Source organism: Danio rerio, chromosome 2 (genome assembly GCF_052040795.2).
Source record: "Danio rerio strain M-AB ecotype USA chromosome 2, GRCz13ab, whole genome shotgun sequence".
Lineage (NCBI taxonomy): Eukaryota > Metazoa > Chordata > Actinopteri > Cypriniformes > Danionidae > Danio > Danio rerio.
Window position 1 is genome coordinate 57,322,114 of NC_141022.1, and position 23,376 is coordinate 57,345,489.

At 39.2% G+C, this 23,376-nt stretch overlaps 1 protein-coding gene and 1 long non-coding RNA gene across 5 annotated transcripts in view; one reads left to right on the plus strand and one right to left on the minus strand.

The window, feature by feature from the left end:
- The window catches only part of LOC147846549 (uncharacterized), a 1,651,758-nt gene that overhangs the window by 773,350 nt on the left and 855,032 nt on the right, over window positions 1–23,376 (minus strand). The gene's annotated exons all lie outside the window — the stretch shown is intronic.
- Window positions 19,402–23,376, plus strand: part of ranbp3b (RAN binding protein 3b) — a 60,388-nt gene continuing 56,413 nt past the window's right edge. For 3 of the 4 annotated variants that reach the window (XR_015477599.1, XM_087238988.1, XM_087238987.1), the window contains exon 1: window positions 19,405–19,448. Coding sequence is in view for 2 of the 4 variants with exons in the window: in XM_087238987.1 (XP_087095113.1) it covers window positions 19,427–19,448 (22 nt within the window). In the remaining 2 variants the exon portion in view is untranslated. 4 annotated transcript variants of the gene reach the window in all.

Sequence of the window (23,376 nt, forward strand, 5' to 3'; positions counted from 1 at the left end):
TTGTTTCCCTTTGAGAATCTCGGATGTTTTAATGTGGGAGCTGAAAGTGGCCATATGATAGCACCACTCTCTGTTTATGATCTCTCGCAGCATCCACTGAGCCATAAGAGCCGACTGGATCTCTCTTTTGTTTGTTTCTCACGGGATGTGTTGCTACTTTCGCTTTTTTTTTTAAAGTACACTGTAAAAAATAAACATTATTTTACAGGTAATTTTTTGTATTGTTTTACAGAACTTTTCAGTTTTTTCATTATACAGTGAAATACCTGTGGTTTTACAGATATGTTCTGTAATAAAAAATCTCACATTAAATTTACAGGTATTGCTTGTAATTTGGTATTACGTAATTTTTCTGCGTTTTAAAGAAAATTTGATGTATTTTCAGAAAGTAACACGTAATTTTACATTAATATTTACAGATTTTTACCGTAAAAATAAGGAACAAAATTTCTGTCAAATTGTTTTTAGTGAAGATAGTAAACAACATGAAGATAACATATAATGCATGCGCTGTAAACTATGAAATGTTTATTTTACTACTTTAACAATGTTGCTATGCGAACTGTGATGATCACCAGTGATCTAGCAGCTGCGGATTGCTTTAAAACTAAACGTTACTTTCACGAACTACAACTCCCAGCATGCACCTCGCACACCTGGGTTGCTAACTCTGATTACACAGTCAGAAGATGGTTATGGTTCTGATATGGTACTGATGCGGTTTCCCTTACCTTGCCGTGTTTGACCCCTTTATTTGTTATTTTGTTTGCCGCCTTTACGCTTGGGATTATCTGTGCACCTGTTTGTTCCTGTTTCAACTGTTAATTGCAGGATGATTCTGTTAACAAACTGCTATTTGGTCCTCAACCTTGTTGTGCAGGCGTCCTCACATGACACTAACTTTATTTTTGTTGTTAAATGATGACCAAATGTGGTATTTGTAAAATAGAAAAAAAAATTAGAGAGATAACAGTTTTGTATATTCTCAAGCAAATTGTTTTGGAGTTCAACTTACATCTCCTTCAAATATTTGTTCAACTATATTATAGTTTATAGTTATATTTAGTGTTTTATGACAACAGAAATTATTTGTACCTAAGCTTTTTTTTTCAATTATTTTTTAAAAAGTTTTTTTTCCAGTTTTGTTGGCGCCAGTGGTGTAGTGGTTAGTGCGTCGACACATGCACTCTAGTGCTCGCGGCAACCCGGGTTCGATTCCGCCTTGCGGTGTTGTGCCGATCCTTCCCCTCTCTCTGCTCCCCATGCTTTCCTGTCAATTCTCTCTACTGTCCTGTCAAAAATGAAGGTGAAAACCCCGAAAAAATAATTATATAAAAAAATAATAATCCAGTTTTAAAGGTATGCCAAAAGTGGAAAATTTATGGAATATTTAGGGATTTCATGCATAATAACATAAATTAATCTGTATAATTAGAGTGATAACATTTATAATTACAGTAATTATTCTTATAATCACATTAATTGTATGTGTAATTACATTAATTAATTATATATTCGCACTAATATTTGTAAAATGACAGTAATTGCAGTTAGAATTACAGCGGATGCCCTTCCTTCTGCAACCCATCTCTGGGAAACATCCATACACTTTCATTCACACTCATACACTACAGACAATTTAGCCTACCCAATTCACCTATTCCGCATGTCTTTGGACTGTGAGGGAAACCGGAGCACCCAGAGGAAACCCACGCAAACGCAGGGAAAACATGCAAACTCCATACAGAAACGCCAACTGACTCAGCCAAGGCTCAAACCAGTGACTTTCTTGCTGTGAGGCAGTGCTGGGAAACATCTATACACACTCATTCTCACACACACACACACACACACACACACACACACACACACACACACACACACACACACACACTACAGTCAATTTTAGCATATCCAATTCACCTATAACGCATGTCTTTGGACTTGTGGGGGAAACCGGAGCACCCTGAGGAAACCCACACGAACACAGGGAGAACATGCAAACTCGTTCCAACAAACATGTTCCATATTTGCCAATCAGAGCAAACGTAACTTCTGTGGTTTGTCCTTCTGAAACACAAACACTGGAGGAGCAATGGCAGGCTTCTTTGTTAAACAGACAAAAACAAAAACATTAGTTCATTCATTCATTTTCCTTCGGCTTAGTCTCTATTTCAGGGGTTGCCACAGTGGAATGAACCGCCAACTATTCCAGCATATGTTTTACGCAGCGGATGTCCTTCCAGCCACAACTTAGTATTGGAAAACACTCAAACTCTCACATCCAGACAAACACTCATACACTACGGCCAATTTAGTTCATCAAAACCACGCCAACACGGGGAGAACATGCAAACTCCACACAGAAATGCCAACTGACTCAGCTAAGACTCGAACTAGCGACCTTCTTGCTGTGAGTTGACAGTGCTAACCACTGAGCCACCTTGCCACCCTATTACATATTGTTCAGAAAACAAAAGTTATCAGACCCCCTACTGTATTTTATGATTTGCTGAAGGCTTAATTTCACTAAGTTCAAGAGAAAACGGGCTCAAAATCAAGAAAATGTGTCCAAACGTTGACGTTGATCTGGCATAACAACAGTGAAAGAGAGAGTGAAAGACAGACAAAAAGTAATGTTGGCATGTAAATCTCATCTTCCCGTAAGAGATCATCATGATGGATTAATAGCACTGATGTCTAACGATAGCAAAGAGATAGATCTACCCCTCCAAAAAACAAAGACCTCCAGAAAATGATGGTCTGCCGCCAACCGTGCTTGTTTCCTTTCAGCCTGAGAAAAAAAACGAAAACGTGCATTGTCCTCGCGCTCTGATGTTATGCTAAGTTAACAGCGCTGAGGTCATTTTCTGCAGGTTTCTTTGGAGGAAATATAGATGTCATTAATCATGAGTGGATCAGATTGTCCCGGGGCGGATGGAGAATTTAAAAAGCCTCCATCAACACTGCTCAAAATCAGCCGTGATCTTCAGTCGCTCGTAAACAATCACCTTATATCACGTCTCCAGGAGACTGCGAGAGATTAAACAGAGATATTCACATCGCTCAGAGGAAACAAACTTCACAAATGAGATGTGGATTGAAGAGATAATGCGTAATAAAACAGAGTTTATTCAAGATCAAAAGATATGAGCTGCTTCACATTCATTTAAAAGCTTTATGCTCTTCTTTCTGAATGACATACCGATGTTTGTCTCTCCTCAAGGGATTCTATAGTAGAAACGTTAACACTCATACTCAGTGTGTGGGTTACACAGCGGGGAAAATAAGTATTGAACACATCATGTTTTTTCTTGGGCATAATATTTGTAAAGGAGCTGTTGACATGGAATTAAAGCTGATTTTGGTAAAAACCCAAACAATACAATCAATCAGAGAAAACAAATCTGAAAAATGAGTATAATGACAATGAATAGACACAAATAATAGAAAGTGCTGAACTTCTGAAACATATTTATTACTTATTAAAAGGCTTTTTTGCCTCTCATCTGGAGAATGAAGCCACATGCATTGCTCATGTGTCTTCATGGTTCTGTGGGTCTCGTCTAGCTAATCAGAGCTTTATTTGTATTTTCTATTAGATTGGAGTTAGGTGATTGGCTGGGCCATTCTACAGCTTGATTTTCTTTCTCTGAAAGCATCTTGAGAGCTTCCTTGGCTGTGTTTTGGATCATTGTCTTACTGAAATGTCCACCCTGGTTTCATCTTCATCCTCTTGCTAATGTAGATGTTGGACTGAAGCAGCTGATATTCATTTACACTGGGGAAGGGCTGTCATGACTGTCAGTAACCACCTAAGGGCGATGTAGTTCAACAAACTCTGAGAGTGAACAACAGCGCCCAAGAACTACAAGTCCATACATCCCATGTGCATTACACCCGGTTCACTTACACTGATTGGCCATTCACAGCTGTTCCTGTTTCCTGTTGATTTCCTGGACTATTTATACAACCATTTGCCCACTATTCGTCACTGCGTCGCTTGTCTTTCCTGTCTGCATATGCTAGTAAGTCTTGTATATCCAGTTTGTTATTTCCTGAGCCTTGTTCCTGATCCTGATTCTTGTCGTAGTTTCTTGTTTTGTTGTTTATTCGTTACTTTCTTATTTTTGAACACCGGACACCTTGTTTTTTCTGTTTGCTGCACGATCCTTTATTAAAATCTGCACTTGGATCCTACACCCCGTTTTTGTTCCTGTTTTCAATCCCGTGACGTGACAAGGGCAGAGGGTTGCTGAAGAGCTACTGAGAGATTTCAGCTGCTGTCAGGGATTTTCACTCCTCCCTTTCTTCATGTGTTCAATACTTTTTCCCTGCGTCATTTTATTACACAATTTATTTTTTAAAGTAATTAGATTTGTTTGCTTTATATATATGTAACTTAGGCTCAGTCTGAAAATATACATTTCTGAAGCCCGTGAAATATGTCCCAGGAGCTGTGTTTTTTTTTTTTTTTTGCAGTTTTTGTTTACACAAAAACCATGTGACACCTGTGTGTTAGCTTTTTGAGCTCTCAAATTTCCAACCCAAGCTCATTTTGTAAACGTAGCACCGCGGACGTTTCTAGAGACCGCAATTTACGTGGCTGGAGGTACGTATGGCTGCATTACGTTTTCTCAAGCAAACGCTACGAGTCGGTGTGACGCCGGCTAATGGCTTACCTCCGTGTGGAGGGCTTTCCCGCCGCAACCAGTTTGTGCTGGCTCTATCAGGTTGGATGGGAAGCAACGGTGTACAGCCATTTTCAGATCTCCCCAGAGATGTTCAATAGGAATTAGGTCTGGGCTCTGGCTGGGCCACTCAAGAACATTCACCAAGTTGTTGTGAAGCCACTCCACTGATATTTTGGCGGTGTGCTTTGGGTCATTGCCCTACTGGAAGATGAACCGTCGCCCCAGTCTGAGGTCAAGAGCACTCTGAAGCAGGTTTTCATTCAGGATGTCTCTGTACATTGCTGCTTTCATCTTTCCCTAAATCCTGACTAGTCTTCCAGATCCTGCTGCTGAAAAACATCCCCACAGCATGATGCTGCCACCACCATGCTTCACTGTAGGGATGCTATTAGGCTGGTGATGAGAGGTGCCTGGTTTTCTCCAAACATAACGCCTGGCATTCACTCCAAAGAGTTCAATTTAAGTCTCATCAGACCAGAAAGTTTAGTCTCTTATGGTCTGAGGGTCCTTCAGATGCCTTTTGGCAAAATCCAGGCAGGGAGTGGCTTTCGTCTGGCCACTCTACCATACAGGCTGGATTGGTGGATTGCGGCGCAGATGGTTGTCCTTCTGTTGGAGCTGGAGCTGGTTATTGGTCACCTCCCTAACTAAGGCTCTTTTCCCCCGATCTCTTAGCTTAGATAGCTGACCAGCTCTAGGAAGAGTCCTGGTGGTTTCAAACATGTTCCATCTTCAAACATCTGAACTTTCAGAGCAGCAGAAATTTTTCTGTAACCTTCCCCAGCCTTGTGCCTCAAGACAATCCTGTCTCGGAGGTCTACAGACAATTCCTTTGTCTTCATGCTTGGTTTGTGCTTTGATATGCACTGTCAACCCAGGGACCCTATGTAGACAGGTTTATGCCTTTTCAAATTATGTCCAATCAAGTGGATTGATCACAGCTGATCTCCAATTAAGCTGCTGAAACATCTCAAGAATGATTAGTGGAAACAGAGTGTACCTGAGCTCAATTTTCACTTTTACCCTCAGCGTGAGGCTCATCTGAGTTTCTTCTTGCGGCATTTTGAAATGAAATGAAAGTTACATAACAACTGGCATTTCATCTGAAGGTAAATGGATGCACCTGAAATGACATTCGTGTCTTATATCCATCAGAAATTCATAAACGTGTGTCTTTTACAGCGCTGACATTGACACCTTATTTAACTCACTCTTATTTGTTACATAATACACTAAAAACCACAAAACTGAAGCCTGGCAGGCAGAAATGAATAAATATATTCAGTCTCCTCTGAGATAATACAATGAAACCTATTATGAAATATCTGACTCTCATTTCATTTACAAAAAAAGAAGAAAAGTACATTGTTTAACATGTTAACTTGGAGGTATACAAAAATGTCAAATATTTCCCAAGTGCTGATTATTCTTAAATTCAGCACATAATATTTTTAATGACTCTTTTCTAATAACTCATTTACTTTGTCCTTGCCCTTATGACAGCATGTGATATTTTACTAGATAAAAGACTTTTTCACACAGGGCTATTTTGTTTTGTATGTCGTTTTCCCCTAATAGTAATAATAAAAAACCTAATTTAAAACTGCATGATGGGTTTGCTTGTGTTGTCCTTGACTAATATTTTCATATGTGTGTGTGTGTATATATATATATATATATATATATATATATATATATATATATATATATATATATATATATATATATATATATATATATATATATATATATGTATGTATATGTATATACAAATCAGCCAATCACATTGCATAAACTCAATGCATTTTGTAGACATGGTCAAGACGGATCTGCTGCGGTTCAAACCGAGTATCAGAATGGGGAAGAAAGGTGATTTAAGTGACTTTGAAAGTGGCATGGTTGTTAGTGACAGACTGGCTGCTCTGAGTATTTCAGAAACTGCAGATCTACTGGGATTTTCATGTACAACCATATCTAGGGTTTACAGAGAATGGTCCGAAGAAGAGGAAATATCCAGTGAGCGGCAGTTCTGTGGGCACAAATGACTTGTTGATGCCAGAGGTCAGGGGAGAATGGCCAGACTGGTTCCAGCTGATAAAAGGCAACAGTAACTCAAATAAGCACTCGTTACTACCGAGGTCTGCAGAAGAGCATCTCTGAACACACAACACGTCCAACCTTGAGGCGGATGGGCGACAACAGCAGAAGACCACACTGGGTGCCACTCCTGTCAGCTAAGAACAGGAAACTGAGGCTACAATTCAAACAGGCTCAGAAAAAATGCACAATAGAAGATTGGAGAAACGTTGCCTGGTCTGATGAGTCATGATAGCATGAATCTATCCTGTCTTGCATCAACAGTTCAGGCTTGTGGTGTAATGGTGTGGGGGGATATTTCTTGGCACACTTTGGGCTCATTAGTACCAATTGAGCATTGTGTAAACACCACAGTTGTTGACCATATCCATCCCTTCATGACCACAGTGTACTCTTCTGATGGCTACTTCCAGCAGGATAACGAGCCATGTCATAAAGCGCTAATCATCTCAGACTGGTTTCTTGACCATGACAATGAGTTCACTGTACTCATATAGCCTCCACAGTCACCAGATATCAATCCAATTGAGCACCTTTGGGATGAGGTGGAATGGAAGATTCGCATCATGGATGTGCAGCCAACGAATCTGCAGCAACTGTGTGACACTATCAGGTCAAAATGGAGCAAAATCTCTGAGGAATATTTCCAGTAGTTGAATCTATGCCACAAAGGATTAAGGCAGTTCTGAAGTCAAAAGGTGGTCCAACCTGGAACTAATAAGGTGTACCTAATAAAGCGACCAGTGAGTGTGTATATTTATTTTCTAACAGCCAAACTAAAAGAAATAACACTTTCAGCATAGGAAAAATATAACTGGAAAGAGCTGTAAAAATTTTTTCTTGCTCAATTAAACATCACTTGTGATAAAATCACTGTAAGTAACTAAACCTAAAATTATCTTACAATTATTTTAAAAAATAAGTTAAATCAATATACAATTAAAATGAAATAGCTTAAACTAACATAATAAAAATACAAAACTATACATTTGCTTGTTAATTAAGATACTAATGAAATAGCTCTTCTTTCCAGTAGATATACAATAAATAATAATAGGTCAATTTTTAAAATTTTTATTTTTAGTAATTATTGCTAATTAAACAATGCAAGACAGACTTTGACCCTGGTTAATTTAATTAATTTCATTTTATTATATTACAGTTTTAAAGCTATGCATATTTGCTATATATATTGTGTAAGTAATTATGTACAGTTGAAGCAAGAAAAATAACCCCTTTTGTTTTTTGTTTTTTTTTTTTCCTCTTTTTAAATATTTCCCAAATGATATGTAACAGAGCGAGGGAATTTTCACAGTATGTCTGATAATGTTTTTTCTTCTGGAGAAAGTCTTATTTGTTTTCATTCCGGCTAAAATAAAAGGAGTTTTACATTTTTTAAAAACCATTTTAGGGAAAATTATTAGCCCTTTTAAGCAAATTTCCCCTTGATTGTCTACAGAACAAACCATCATTATACAATAACTTGCCTAATTATTCTAACCTGCCTAGTTGAGCCTTTAAATGTCACCTTAAGCTGTATAGAAGTGTCTTGAAAAATATCTAGTCAAATATTATGTACTGTTATCATGGCAAAGATAAAATAAATCAGTTATTAGAAATGAGTTATTAAAACGATTAAGATTAGAAATGTGTTGAATAAAATCTGCTCTCCGTTAAACAGAAATTGGGGAAAGTTAAATCTATCAAAATCTGTTAACTTCTTAAAAAATAAAACTAATTGAGTCTTTTTTTATTAGTCTGGATTTCCCCGTCTTCAGTGATGAAAGTGATACCTCATATCTTTTGTGTTGCACAATTGACAGGCTGTTTATTAGTTGTTAAACACTTTATTACACAAGTCGATACATTATATTGAGCTCAAGAACCGGTACAGCAAGTCTAATCTTCATTTATCAGACATCATATTGTTTATGATCTTAATAAGAACGACACAATTCTGCACAGCAAATATATTACCTAAAACACAAATTTTTATATATTTTTTAACAATATTTATTATGAAAATTGTTGCAGTACATTAGAACATTATTACATTAGTCAAATAAAATAATTTAACATGTCAGTTAATGTTTAGTTGTTTATAAAAGCCTAAAAACTAACTTAATGTTTGATTAACAATGTTCTTTATTTCATGTAAGTTAAAAAAAAATTAAATCTTAAAATTTTTCAAGGATTTAAGAAGCTGATGACCGCATTTTGTGTTGTCGATCTATTCATTTATCCATTTTTCTTCAGCTTAGTCTCTTTATTCATCAGAGGTGGCCACAGCGGAATGAACCGCCAACTTATCCAGCATATGTTTTACTCAGCGGATGCCCTTCCAGCTCATATTCATACACTCTCACACTGTCATACACTATAGGGGCAATATAGTTTATTCCAGGGGTTTTCAAACTGTGGGTCGCGACCCACTAGTGGGTCGCAAAGTGAACAAAGGTAGGTCGCTAAACGTCACATAGCTGCAGCTGTATTTACATTGCGGTGAATCAAAACCAGTACGATTGACGGGAATAACTCAAAAACCTCTTACCCTAAAAATATCTAGTGTGTTTCCTACAAAAAGACAAAGCTGGTTATTTTTCACAGTCTTTTTCTTTTTTTCGCTCGACATTACGAGCACTGCTCCGTTTGAGCCCTCGCAATCTGCATTTAGCCGGTAGAGCTCTCGCTGAGCAGAGCTCTCAGTAAGGGACCGTCGGAAAAGGGCTTCCTTCTTTCGTTTTTTTTTTTTTCGTTTTTTTTTTTTTGCTCTATCCTGCGTGTTTTATTTTAAACACTACTAATTTTCTCTTAAATGAGCACAAACAGTTACTAAAGTAGTCGAATGCTTCATTATATATCTTTGCATACATTAACACCATTATCAAACAAAACACAATGAGAGATTCATTTGCTGCTCTTCACTAAATAACTACAGTAACTTTAATCAGATTTCATCAATAGATTTTATAGCTTTATTTATATTCTGGATAGGCCATTGATTTTAGGCTAAATAGGCTAAATCTTTTTTTTTATTGTCAATATTTTTTAATGTTTGCTATGTATTCTATCATTTGAAGTTATTTGTTGTCCCATATTTTTTACATCCCAACAATGACAGATTGCTAATCAATAAGTAGCTATAGTGCTATCTGTTAGTTTAAACGTCAGCTAATGTTATGGAAGGGCATAGATGTTATGAAAAATATTAATAGTAATGTAACTACCCCCATCATTCCTTCCTCAAGAAAATGTGTAAATATTAGATCTATTCAGCTACACCGTTAATTGCATTGGCATATTTATCTGACGTTTTCCCAGCTTGTAGTAGTTAATCAAAGGTTGATCATATTCTCTTCTAAAAAAAGAAGAGTATCTTTTTCAACAAAAAATGATCACAGTTACAGCCAGCATCCCACAAAAAGCACTTCGAGCCTCATTTTGTGCATATCAAATCGCAAAATCCAAAAAGCCACACACCATTTATTTTTGACAACTTTGAATGGATACATTTTTTTTTACCCATTTTTCTAAATTAAAAAACCATGTTGGGTCTTGAGATTGAATTACTTGCCTGGGTGGGTCTCGGAATAAAAAGGTTTGGGAATCCCTGGTTTATTCAACTCCCCTATATGTGTTTGGACTGTGGGGAAAACTGGAGGAAACCCACGCCAGTTAACTTACCCTGGACTTGAACCAGCGACCTACTTGCTGTGAGGCAACAGTGCTAACCCCTGAGCCACTGTGTCGCCATGTCTAATATTTGTATTTCAGTATTTCAGTGTATTTTTTTTACAGTCGATGATCATAACAGTCTTGTGAAAAAGGTCCGTTCAGTAGAAGTTATCTTCTTGACGACATTCGCAGCATTCTAAAAATTCCATCTGCATTTTCATATAAACCTCTTCAGTGTTCTCTGTGTTTCTGTTTGTACTTAACCAAGGTGAGTTCAACACCGATGGTAAGCGACGGACCCGTCTGTGTGTAGTTCTTCGCGGATTGCGTATGTATTCGCAAACATCGCGAAGAATAGTACGCGTTTGCTGCTTGAAATGTCTGGTATGGACTGGCACCCATGCATGTTTGAGTGGGTGCTACACAGCAATAGGACCCTCAGGGAAACACGGGAGGCCGGCAGTGGGTTCTGCTGCCTAGGTTATGGTGGGAGGGAGCAGCGTGGCCCACTATATCTTTCATGGTTTGTAATGTTTTAACTGTGTGTTAGATGTGATGTTTTCTTGTGTTTTGTTTTTCAGCAGGGCTGTTGAGCAAAGAGGGCTTATTTTACCTGCGTAATGCACTGCGGTCAAGCCTTAAGAACAACACGCTCAATATATTAGCCCTTCTGAATTATTAGCAACCCTGTACTGGCCCATAGCCAGCCTAGTAAAAGGAGTGTTTTTTTTTTTTCTTAAATAAATTTTACATTTAATTATGAGATTTAAATATTGCAATTTCAGCACTTTTTTTTTTTTTTTTTTTTGCTGGATTAGGTTGTTGGATGGTTACACTTTTTGATGTACCCAAAACATTTTCTAAAGATTTAGAATAAAGAAATATGAAGAGGCAAGAATAAGGATTAAGAATAAGGTCTAAGATTTAGAATAAAAGTTACTTACGAAATGTTTTCTCTATAACAACAATAAAAAGTTTACCTTACCTGCATCAGATTCCGCTTGGTCTTAAAGGCTTTTGTCGATGGGTTACTTTGATAATCATGATGGCAAACTGTCAAAATAGGACGAATGTGTTACGATAACCAGCGATCATTCACTGGAGATCGCTGGTTTCCTCTATCATCATTCACTTCACTTCCGCATTCCCCAGGACTACATTTTCATACATGCACTTCTCCCAATCACGCACGCCTGGTCACTCATCTTCCTGATTACATCACCAGCTGAAACCTGTTACAGAGACTGATTACACACAGTATTTAAGCAGCACACACACTCATTCACATTGCCGAGTCTTGTTCACTGTATAGTAGCATTACAACGCGTTTTCCTTGTCTTGTTTTCCTGTTTTGAACCTAGCCTTGTTTATTTAGTTATCCTTGTCTGCCGCCTGCCTTTCGACCTCTTGATTGTTTAACTGACTACGATTCTGGATTGTCCTCACATACCTGTTTGCTCCCGTATTGACCACTGCTTGCCTGACTGTGAATAAACCTGCACATTGGATCCTACCTTCTGTTGTGGTGTTACTCCCCGGCGTTACAGAAGACTCGGCCACACAATGGATTCAGCGGGTATCAAGATCATGTGTCTGCGTCAGGAAGCCCGGTCTATAGAGGAATACGTGGAGGACTTCATCCAGGTAGCCCATTTAACATCTTTGGATGACTTATGCCTGATGATTTTCTTTCGTGGAGGACTTTCTGAGCCCCTATATTCCACAATGCCTTTGCATGACCCCCACGGGACTCTAGAAGGTTATATTGATCTTGCACTTCAAATGAGTGGGTCCCCCTTCACTGTAGGAGAGGTGGAGGACACCCCTAAATATTTTTTGGGGGGGGGCAAAGGACAGCAAGACCCGCTGGCAACGGGGCTTGCTGCTCATTCCATCACCACACTCCCAGCTCACAAGATGGCCGACTCCAGTCCTCCAGCTCACAAGATGGCCGACTCCAGTCCTCCAGCTCACAAGATGGCCGACTCCAGTCCTCCAGCTCACAAGATGGCCGACTCCAGTCCTCCAGCTCACAAGATGGCCGACTCCAGTCCTCCAGCTCACAAGATGGCCGACTCCAGTCCTCCAGCTCACAAGATGGCCGACTCCAGTCCTCCAGCTCACAAGATGGCCGACTCCAGTCCTCCAGCTCACATGATGGCCGACTCCAGTCCCCCAGCTCACAAGATGGCCAACTTTAGTCCTCCAGCTCACAAGATGGCCGACTCCAGTCCTCCAGCTCACAAGATGGCCGACTCCAGTCCTCCAGCTCACAAGATGGCCGACTCCAGTCCTCCAGCTCACAAGATGGCCGACTCCAGTCCTCCAGCTCACAAGATGGCCGACTCCAGTCCTCCAGCTCACAAAGTGGTCACAACCAGCCCTCCAACTCAGAATGTGGTAAGAGTTAATCTAGCACAAGCTCAGAAGATGGTTTCCTGTTCCTTGTCTGTTCCTGCCATAGTTCCTGTTCTAGTTCCTGAAATGCCATCAACTGAGCCCCTAGAATGGCCTCCACCACCTGAGTTACCAGAGCTGCCACCGCCAGAGCTGCCACCGCCAGAGCTGCCAGACCCTCCAGAGCTGCCAGACCCTCCAGAGCTGCCAGACCCTCCAGAGCTGCCAGACCCTCCAGAGCTGCCAGAGCCACCGCCACCTGAACCTCCAGAATGGCCGCCGCCTCCTGAGCTCGCTGAATGGCCGCCGCCTCCTGAGCTCGCTGAATGGCCGCCGCCTCCTGAGCTCGCTGAATGGCCGCCGCCTCCTGAGCTCGCTGAATGGCCGCCGCCGCCTGAGCTTCCTGAATGGCCGCCGCCGCCTGAGCTTCCTGAATGGCCGCCGCCGCCTGAGCTTCCTGAATGGCCGCCGCCGCCTGAGCTTCCTGAATGGCCGCCGCCTCCTGAGCTTCCTGAATGGCCGCCGCCGCCTCCTGAGCTTCCTGAATGGCCGCCGCCTCCTGAGCTTCCTGAATGGCCGCCGCCTCCTGAGCTTCCTGAATGGCTGCCGCTTCCTGAATGGCCGCCGCCTCCTGAGCTTCCTGAATGGCCGCCACCTCCGCCTCCTGAACTCCCTGAACGGCCGCCGCCTGAACTCCCTGAACGGCCGCCGCCGCCTGAACTCCCTGAACGGCCGCCGCCGCCTGAACTCCCTGAACGGCCGCCGCCGCCTGAACTCCCTGAACGGCCGCCGCCGCCTGAACTCCCTGAACGGCCGCCGCCGCCTGAACTCCCTGAACGGCCGCCGCCGCCTGAACTCCCTGAACGGCCGCCGCCGCCTGAACTCCCTGAACGGCCACCGCCTCCTAAGCTTCCTCAATGGTCGCAGCCTCATGATCCAGGGCCACTGCAGTTCCACGCTCCAGGCCCTCCGCAGTTCCACGCTCCAGGCCCTCCGCAGTTCCACGCTCCAGGCCCTCCGCAGTTCCACGCTCCAGGCCCTCCGCAGTTCCACGCTCCAGGCCCTCCGCAGTTCCACGCTCCAGGCCCTCCGCAGCTCCACGCTCCGGGTCCTCCGCAGCTCCACGCTCCGGGTCCTCCGCAGCTCCACGCTCCGGGTCCTCCGCAGCTCCACGCTCCGGGTCCTCCGCAGCTCCACGCTCCGGGTCCTCCGCAGCTCCACGCTCCGGGTCCTCCGCAGCTCCACGCTCCAGGCCCTCAGCAGCTCCACGCTCCAGGCCCTCCGCAGCTCCACGCTCCAGGCCCTCCGCAGCTCCACGCTCCAGGCCCTCCGCAGCTCCACGCTCCAGGCCCTCCGCAGCTCCACGCTCCAGGCCCTCCGCAGCTCCATGCTCCAGTCCTGCCCCCGCTGCATGGTCCTGGCCCTCCATCCCTCCCCCTGTTCCGCCTCCGCTCCACCTCCCGCCTGAACTGTATTTGGAGCGTCTGGAAGCCGCTCTTTAGAGGGGGGGCTATGTTACGATAACCAGCGATCATTCACTGGAGATCGCTGGTTTCCTCTATCATCATTCACTTCACTTCCGCATTCCCCAGGACTACATTTTCATACATGCACTTCTCCCAATCACGCACGCCTGGTCACTCATCTTCCTGATTACATCACCAGCTGAAACCTGTTACAGAGACTGATTACACACAGTATTTAAGCAGCGCACACACACTCATTCACATTGCCGAGTCTTGTTCACTGAATAGTAGCATTACAACGCGTTTTCCTTGTCTTGTTTTCCTGTTTTGAACCTAGCCTTGTTTATTTAGTTATCCTTGTCTGCCGCCTGCCTTTCGACCTCTTGATTGTTTAACTGACTACGATTCTGGATTGTCCTCACATACCTGTTTGCTCCCGTATTGACCACTGCTTGCCTGACTGTGAATAAACCTGCACATTGGATCCTACCTTCTGTTGTGGTGTTACTCCCCGGCGTTACAGAATGAGCTCATGTATGGGACAAATAATGGACCTTTGGCAGTGGTGGGGTGGGTCCGTCGAACCCCATGGCTACGAGCCTGCTGTATATTTCCACCCCTCCAGTTTTTCCCAACACATTTCTAACCATAATAGTTTTAATAACTAATGTATAATACTGATTTCTTTTATTTTTGCCATGATGACAGTACATACTTTTTCATAGTGTTAAGCTTAACTAGGCAGGATAGTACCCTATCAGGCAAGTCATTGTGTGACGATGGTTTGTTCTAGACCAATGGTTCTCAAAGTGGGGGTCGGGACCCCCCGAGGGGTCGCGGGACAATGAAGGGGGGTCGCCTGGTGATTTCCAAAAATCTATTTATTTTTATTAAACCATAAGAATTACCATATTTTATCCATAACCTACTGAAAAGAAAAAATAGTCGTTTATACCATATATAGTTACTATAGTAGCTTATAGTTACTACTTCTATTGGATTGCAACCCCTGGGGTAATTACATTGTATTAAAAACACAGCAATAGCGTCAGATGCAGCAGATTTCATTACACCCGGTTAAACTTTGTGGCACATTTACAGCTCTCATACATTAAAAAAAATAAAAGAAGAATAGACTTGGGTCCATTGGTGTGTTTGCGCCATTGCATGCAAGGTTTCTATATTTTTTAACCACCTCAGAGGATATTGGGGGTCGCGAGTCACTGGCATTGTCATTTTGGGGGTCGCGGCCTGAAAAGTTTGGGACCCCCTGTTCTAGACAATCGTAAACAAATATTGCTGAAGGGGGCTAATAATATTGACCTTAAAATGTTTTTAAAGAAGTTAAAAACTGCTTTTATTCTAGCTGAAATAAAACAAATAAGACTTTCTCCAGAAGAAAAAATATTATAAAAAAATACTGTAAAAATTTTTTTGTTCTGTTAAACATCATTTGGGAAATTCTTGAAAAAGGAAAAAAATACAGGAGGGCGAATGCTGTAATTCTGACTTAAACTGTATTAAAGCATGTGGTTTCTCTAAGTGTATCTTTTTTAAGATCGTTGTTTTCTCATGAGTTTGCTGTATGAATAAAGTTTACTCTTCTAAACATCTGACTTGCATTTACATTTGTCCTACACTGAAAAAACTAAACATTATTATACTGTTGTCTGGCAAAGAACGGTTACAGAAAGCAGGTAAGACAAAAACAAAAGCCAAAAAAATAAATAAATAAATAAACAAGGGAATAACAGGATGAGAATGTGGTAAAATCTGAATCTGTGGTTAAAAAAAAAAAATAATCAGGAGGCTTTTCTTCATCGCTATTTAAAACACTGTTGATTGGGTTTAGGAGACGTCGGTGGGCGGGTCAGTCTGTGCTTTTAAAAACACTATTGGTTGGGTTTGCGGGAGGGGGTGGGTGCATCAGTTGATTAGTCAAAAAGTAGCTCCTGGGACATATTTTGCACTCTCCAGAAATGTATACAGGGTTACATTTTAAGAATGAGCCTGGTGTCATTATACACATTTGTGTCCTGATATGGCACAAACACACACACACACACACACACAATGCTCCGTGATTTACCTGTTGTTTCTTTCATAGAGAAGTCAGAATCTTTCAATCAGTAGATTAAATGTTTCTCCTCTAAATAATGGGTGGCATTAATCTTCATGTCTCTTTCATTCAGGAGGTCTCTGCGTGTGCTAACACGGGTTCTGCCTCAAGGCTGTGTTTATCAAACACACTTTAAAAGAAACTAGAATGTTCTCTCCCACACTAAAAAATACTATAGTCATTTATAGTAAATACTGTAGTGTTTTTACCAAGTACTTGCATTCGATTGTTGCTGTAATTATTCAGTTGCTGTGGTAATACAACAACTAGCCGGATAAAGTATGGGATACAGCTGTGAAGTTGTAGTAAATTGAAACTGTCAGTAAAGTTTTCAGAGTTGAAATTCAGTTTAGTTCGGTTCAGTTCAGTGTGGTTTAATTTTCACCGCTGAAAGTCCAAACACTGATGAGCAAAGCTCCACGAGTCCCAAATTAAGCAAGCCAGTGGCGAGGCACAAACTTTACCATTTGACAAGAGTGAAGGAAGAAACCTTGAGAGAACTTTATGTGCAGAGCTTCATTTAAGCTTCATTTACTTTGTGTTTAATTAAGACTAGTTCATTAAAGACTGCTGGTCAGTGTGTGTGTATGCAGCATGGACAGAAATGCATTTATTAAGTGCATAATGTTGATTGAATGCAGTAGCTTTATTGCAGAGTTTTCTTGTTTCAGGGCTCAATTAATGTGCTTTAAGTGCTTAACTAAATGTATTAACTTTCATTTGTCATTTTCTTTTTAAAAAGTAGTTTTTGTGATAAATATTTTAGACAACTAAAAAGGAGACAGCGGAAAAAATGGATCAAGGTTGAGTTCTGGTATGAAGTTCAGCTTTCAAGTCTATCAATGTATGTCATTTAGCCTTGGCAAATCTGGCCATCTAGTGGTCATTTTTCCTTACTACAAATCATTTGGGAAAAAAATCATAAGAGACCAATATAAATAGAAGGAAAATATATTTTAATGTATTTTCATATATTATTTAGGTTTATTTATGTACATGTAGGTGTTTATGATTAATAACAAGGAAAACTGTTATATTAAAATATTAGCAATAATAATGTAATGCTTATTTTTTTGTATTTTAAACTATAATAATTATTTGAACATTTAGAAATAATATTAAAATCTAATAATTTTTGTTAGATAATTATACATGTCGTTAATACTATTACGTAAATTGTTACAAATGTAAATGTATTTTATTGTCAAGTACTGAACATAATATGTACATAATATGTAAAATTAGAATATACAATAAAATATTAATACAAACACAGAAATGAAAAAAAAGCTTAAAAGATTCCCAAAAAGCCTTAACATAGTGTGTTTTATAGAGGACGAAATCTACTTTTAGTTCAGCATTTTCTTATTTCCCCAACACCTCTAATATTTATTTCATTATTTATGCCTGCACTTATAATTATTTATATATTTATTTATAATATATATATATAATTATTATTCATGCAGGAATTTATGGATTTATTTACTTAGGGTATTTATTTATATATTATTTTATTTATGCAGGAATTTTCATTAGTTTATTTATGCATTTTTGTATTTATTTATTGTTATATTTATGCAGAAATGTGTGGATTAATTAATTTTTTTATTTGTGTATTCATTTATTTATTGTTTTATTTATGCAGAAATTTGTGAAATAATTAATATTTTTATTTGTGTATTTATTTACTGTTTTTGCAATACATTTCATTATAAATATATACATATTTAAATATGAGCATAAATTACCATGGAGGACGAAACGTGCAAATAAATAAATAAATAACTAAATCTAAAAATTCCTGCATAAATAAAACAATAAATGAATAAATACCCAAATTAATAAATAAGTAAATAAATCCACACATTCATGTATAAATAAACCAATGAATCAATCAATAAATATGCAAATAAATAAATATATATAAAACACAGATTTCTGCATAAATAAATATGTAAATACACGGATGTTGGGGGAATAAGAAAACGCTGAACTGAAAGTAGATTTCAATGGAGGACTAAACCTGCAAAAACAATAAATAAATAAATACGCAAATAAATGATTAAATCCACAATTCCTGCACAAAACAATAAATAAATAAATATCCAAATAAATAAGTAAATAAATCCATAAATTCTTGTATAAATGAAACAATGAACAAATAAATATGCATATATATATATATATATATTTTTTTTTTTAATATCTAATAATATTTTAATATCTAATAATATCTAATATTTGTAGATATCAAAATCTACAAATTCCTGCATAAATAAATAATTAATAGTGTGGTTTGAAGAGGGAGAAGGTCTACTTCTAGACCTTTTCTTTATATATATATATATATATATATATATATATATATATATATATATATATATATATATATATATATATATAAAGAAAAGATCTAGAAGTAGATCTTCTCCCTCTTCAAACCACACTATTAATTATTTATTTATGCAGGAATTTGTAGATTTTAATATATACCTTGATTTATTTGTTGTTTTATTTTAGTAGGAATTTGTGAAATAATTCAATCATTTATTTATTTGCATATTTATTTATTGTTTGTACAGGTTTCGTCCTCCATATATATCTATATCTATATTTATATATTGTTATATTTATGTAGGAATTTGTGGGTTAATTATTTATTTATTGTTTTTGCAGTTTTCGCCTCCATAATTAAACATATTACAATATGTAAAAAATAGAATATATTAGTACTACAAATAACAGAGAAAGGTTATGAAACAATCATACAAATAGCTTAAAAGCTTCAAATGTAAATTGGCACTATTTTCAATTCATTCCTTCATTAATTTCCCTTTCGACTTAGTCTATTTCAGAGGTCGCCACAGCGGAATGAACCGCCTTTTTAATCCAAGTATGTAAATGTATTTCGAGTGCGGCGGTGAAATAAAGCGCACTTGTGCCGCGGTGCATTGTGGGTGAGCACGGAGAATAAAATGGCGGACTTGGCGAACGAAGGTAGGCAACCGTGTGAATCCGCAAAATGAGCGAAATAAAGCAAATAAATCGCCACCATGAGCCGCACACAGATGAATGATGTTGGTTTAAGATCCACGCGTGTTTCTGGCGCGTTGTGCGTGAGTTCGCGGCTCTGAGAAGAAGTGTGTGTGGAGCTTTAGCTCAAGTTAGCCGATGAGTGAGTTAGCTCGCGGGCTAAACAGCGCACTGACAGTGTGTGAGTGTGTATGTGAATGTGTATGTGTGTGTGTTAGCAGACTAACCCCGGCCTCTCGGTGTGTTTCTCTTTTTGATTTTTAGGCGGGTGGAAATGCACGCGCTTCCCCCTGTGCGCCCATTCGCGTGCACGCTCTAATGTAATCAAAACATTGATTAAAGTAGTGTGTGATAGCAAAGAGCATGCATTAAGGAATACACCTAAACCTGACTAATAATTCCCTGCAGTTAAGTATTGAAAGCAACGTGTGCCATAAATAAAGGCTCCTCATTTTATCTAACGTTAAAGAAATCCGTGTTGTGCATCATAATGACAACCTTCTCTATTAAAGCTGTTTTACTTTAATTCCAATCGTGTCTCATATGATTAGACGTGGCTGTCAGGAGAATCAGCGATAATACCAGTCATTTACATCTTTATTGAGACTTAAAAAATGTCTCAGATGCAGAAACGAAAGCAGATGTCTGGTGGGTGGGGTGGTGTGTTGTTCAACTCGTGGTTTGTTTTCAATCCGATCACAATATGTGATTCGGATGTTATTCTGATTAGTGCGTCGGTAATGTTCGGTGTCCGGTGCAGATGGCGGGGTTTTGTTGCTAGGCAAGCCGCACGTCGTCGCCTTTCACTCGGATAGTGGCGTCAGGGGCGCCCCCAAGGGGTGGCCAGGGGTGGCCACGGCCACCCCTCGGTAAACTCTGGCCACCCCTGTGGCCACCCCAATATAATTTTGCTGTTGACATTATTGATTTAAATGTACTTATAAATCCCCAATGTTTAAATAAATAAAATGCAGCCACTAAATTATTGTTGGTGTTACTGACGTAGCTGATTGATTGTCTCTCCCCCTTGGTGCTGGTTCAATGCTGAATGCTGGTGAAAGCAAACTGACGCATGCGCGCAGAAAACCATTCCCGCGCGCCTCACGCACTCCTGTGTGAATCCCGGTTGGTTGTTTGCATGCACGCCGACAAAATACGCGCCGCTCATGCGCCGTGAAACGGAGTAACAGAATTTTGTGCAGAGGTGAAAGTCGACTAAAGTTTATATAATAATATGATGATGATGATGATGATGATGATGATGATGTTACTTTCACTAAGCATGCCTTTAAAGCAGAAAGGAGGGATAATGCGTCAGGGAGGTAAGACTTCATAACATGAGTTCTCAGCCATAATCTGGTCTAAGACCACAGATAATTCTGTAATACATTTTTTTGTATTCTTTAGAATTGTCATAATTAATTTCCATGCAAAAGGTTTCTTAAGTGATCTTGGCATATCACTCCAGTTGTTGTTTTCCAGTAATATTTAGGATTGATTTCTGTTATTTATTCAGAATAATAATTGTATATAAATAATAATAAAATAAATATAAATAAATTGTTATATTTATTGAATAACAAATCTAACAATTCAAGGGAGGTGGGGTGTATAGGGTGGTTCGCCCAGGGTGTCATTTAAACTAGAACCGCCACTACCCTTCCCGATCGTCGTTGACAGCACGCATACACCTTCAATAGACAGCAATGGCAATTTAATATTTACCTTAAGGTACAGTATATCAATAGAAGAAGCTGCATTAATAAAATGGCTCAAAAAGCAATATGGATAAATGATATTATTAGGTATAGTGAGTGTGTATAGTAATCCCTTTTGTTCAGTTTGTTTATTTGTTTGGGTTATTAATAAACTCATTATTCTTTCATTCATTTTCTTTTCGGCTTAGTCCCTTTATTAATCCAGGGTCGCCACAGTGGAATGAACCGCCAACTTATCCAGCACATTTTTACACAGTGGATGCCCTGCCAGCTGCAACCCATCACTGGGAATAATAAACTCATTAATCTTCATTAATTTTAGACATGGCATATACCGTATGATGTACAATAAAAGCACGTAAAAAGTTATTTATACAGTATATATATATGAAAAGTGTTTTTAAACTAAACATAGATTTTTATTTGGTTTGCACATGTACTTCCTGAATTACTTTAAGGAATAAATAGCAATATTTCAAGAAGAATTAATTAAATGTATAAAAACTACATTATTAAATTTACCAAAAACAAAAATCTAACATTACATTGAATTCATAATTTTTTTTTGTGTGCCACCCCAAGATTTGGTGCGGCCTCTTCTGGCCACCCCTAAGAAAATTTTCTGGGGGCGCCACTGAGTGGCGTAACTGTGGGCCGCTGCTTTCCCTCTTATAGGCCCGCACACCCTCCGCGCGCGCCCCGGGGTGAAATGTAACCCCATGCACACATGATTTCCCCCCCCCCCCCCCCCCCCCCTTTAGGACTCTGATGTCCTCCAATAGAGTAGCTTGAGTGATGAGATCACTTCTCACCCCTTGACCCAATTACAGTGATGTTCATGGTTTTACAGTGCTGACTAAACCACCCTGATGGTTTGTTTTGGGGGGAAAGCGGCTGTTTACAGATGCACGTGCGCATAACATACACTTATTTCCTATGAATGATGTCTTTTTATTCCCCTCCAGTTGTGTTGCTGTCAACGTGCTGCAGCTAAAAATACCAGACAGCGTCAGCCAGATCATGTGTCTTTGTTTATTTACGAGGCATGACGATCATTTTAAGGAGGTTTAATTGTGCTAGAAGTGTCTCGGGTTTTTATGGATTGGTGTGAATGTGATAAGAAGCAAGATAACTTCTTTTGACAACACTAGAGACTTTGGCTTCCATTGACTGGTTTCCAACTTCAGCTGATCATGTTACCCTGGGGTTTGTGATGGCTAGGACTTGCTATATGTTACAGTGTAAAAACTTGTTTGTTGGGATGAACAGAAATATATATATATATATATATATATATATATATATATATATATATATATATATATATATATATATAAAAACCTAGATTATTTTTTTGCTAAATCGCCCAGCCCTAATATATTATATATTAATATTAACTAATATTTTAATATAAATTAATATAACTAATATATTATATTAGGGCTGGGCGATTTAGCAAAAAAAAATCTAGGTTTTTTTTTTTTTAATAAAATTTGACCGATTCACGATTTCAAATTTTTTTTATTTATTTTTTTTAGTGTGTCACTAGTCTTCTCAAAACATTACAACAACATGACTAAAGTAACGTTCTCTTTAAAAGTAACTTGAAAAACCATCTGGTTAAGCAACATTGTATTTTTAATGGCCATGTCATACAAAAATCGGTCAAGGTGTAAATAAATGTAAAACAAACTCACCAGTTAAATAGCGTTGCTGAAGATTTGAATAAGAAATATTTGTGTAAATATTGCACTTGCAGGAATACAGAGGTATTTTTTGCAAGTTTTGCTAAGCCTAGGAAAGATTGGCTGTCAGCTCGGCTTTGACATTAGCCCCTTTCACACAGTGATACCGGTAAATATCTGGAAAATTTCCGGAACGACTTGACCGGTATATTCAAAAAAGCGCTGTTCACACAGGCGAGGACGTTACAGGAAATTTTCCGGAAAAGAGCATTTACACATCCATTCCAAAATACCGGTAAATTCTGACATCATTCACCACAAATGAGCTTTAAACGGCTGCGCTTGTGTTTGTGAACATTTGACTAAATTACAAACTCTGTGGATGATCAATATTGTGAACAACTTTCGCAGGATCACTTTCGCATGTCGAGATGTTCATGATATGTGCGTGTGCAGGCGCTCACAGGCTGTTTCACAGGCACACGCAAA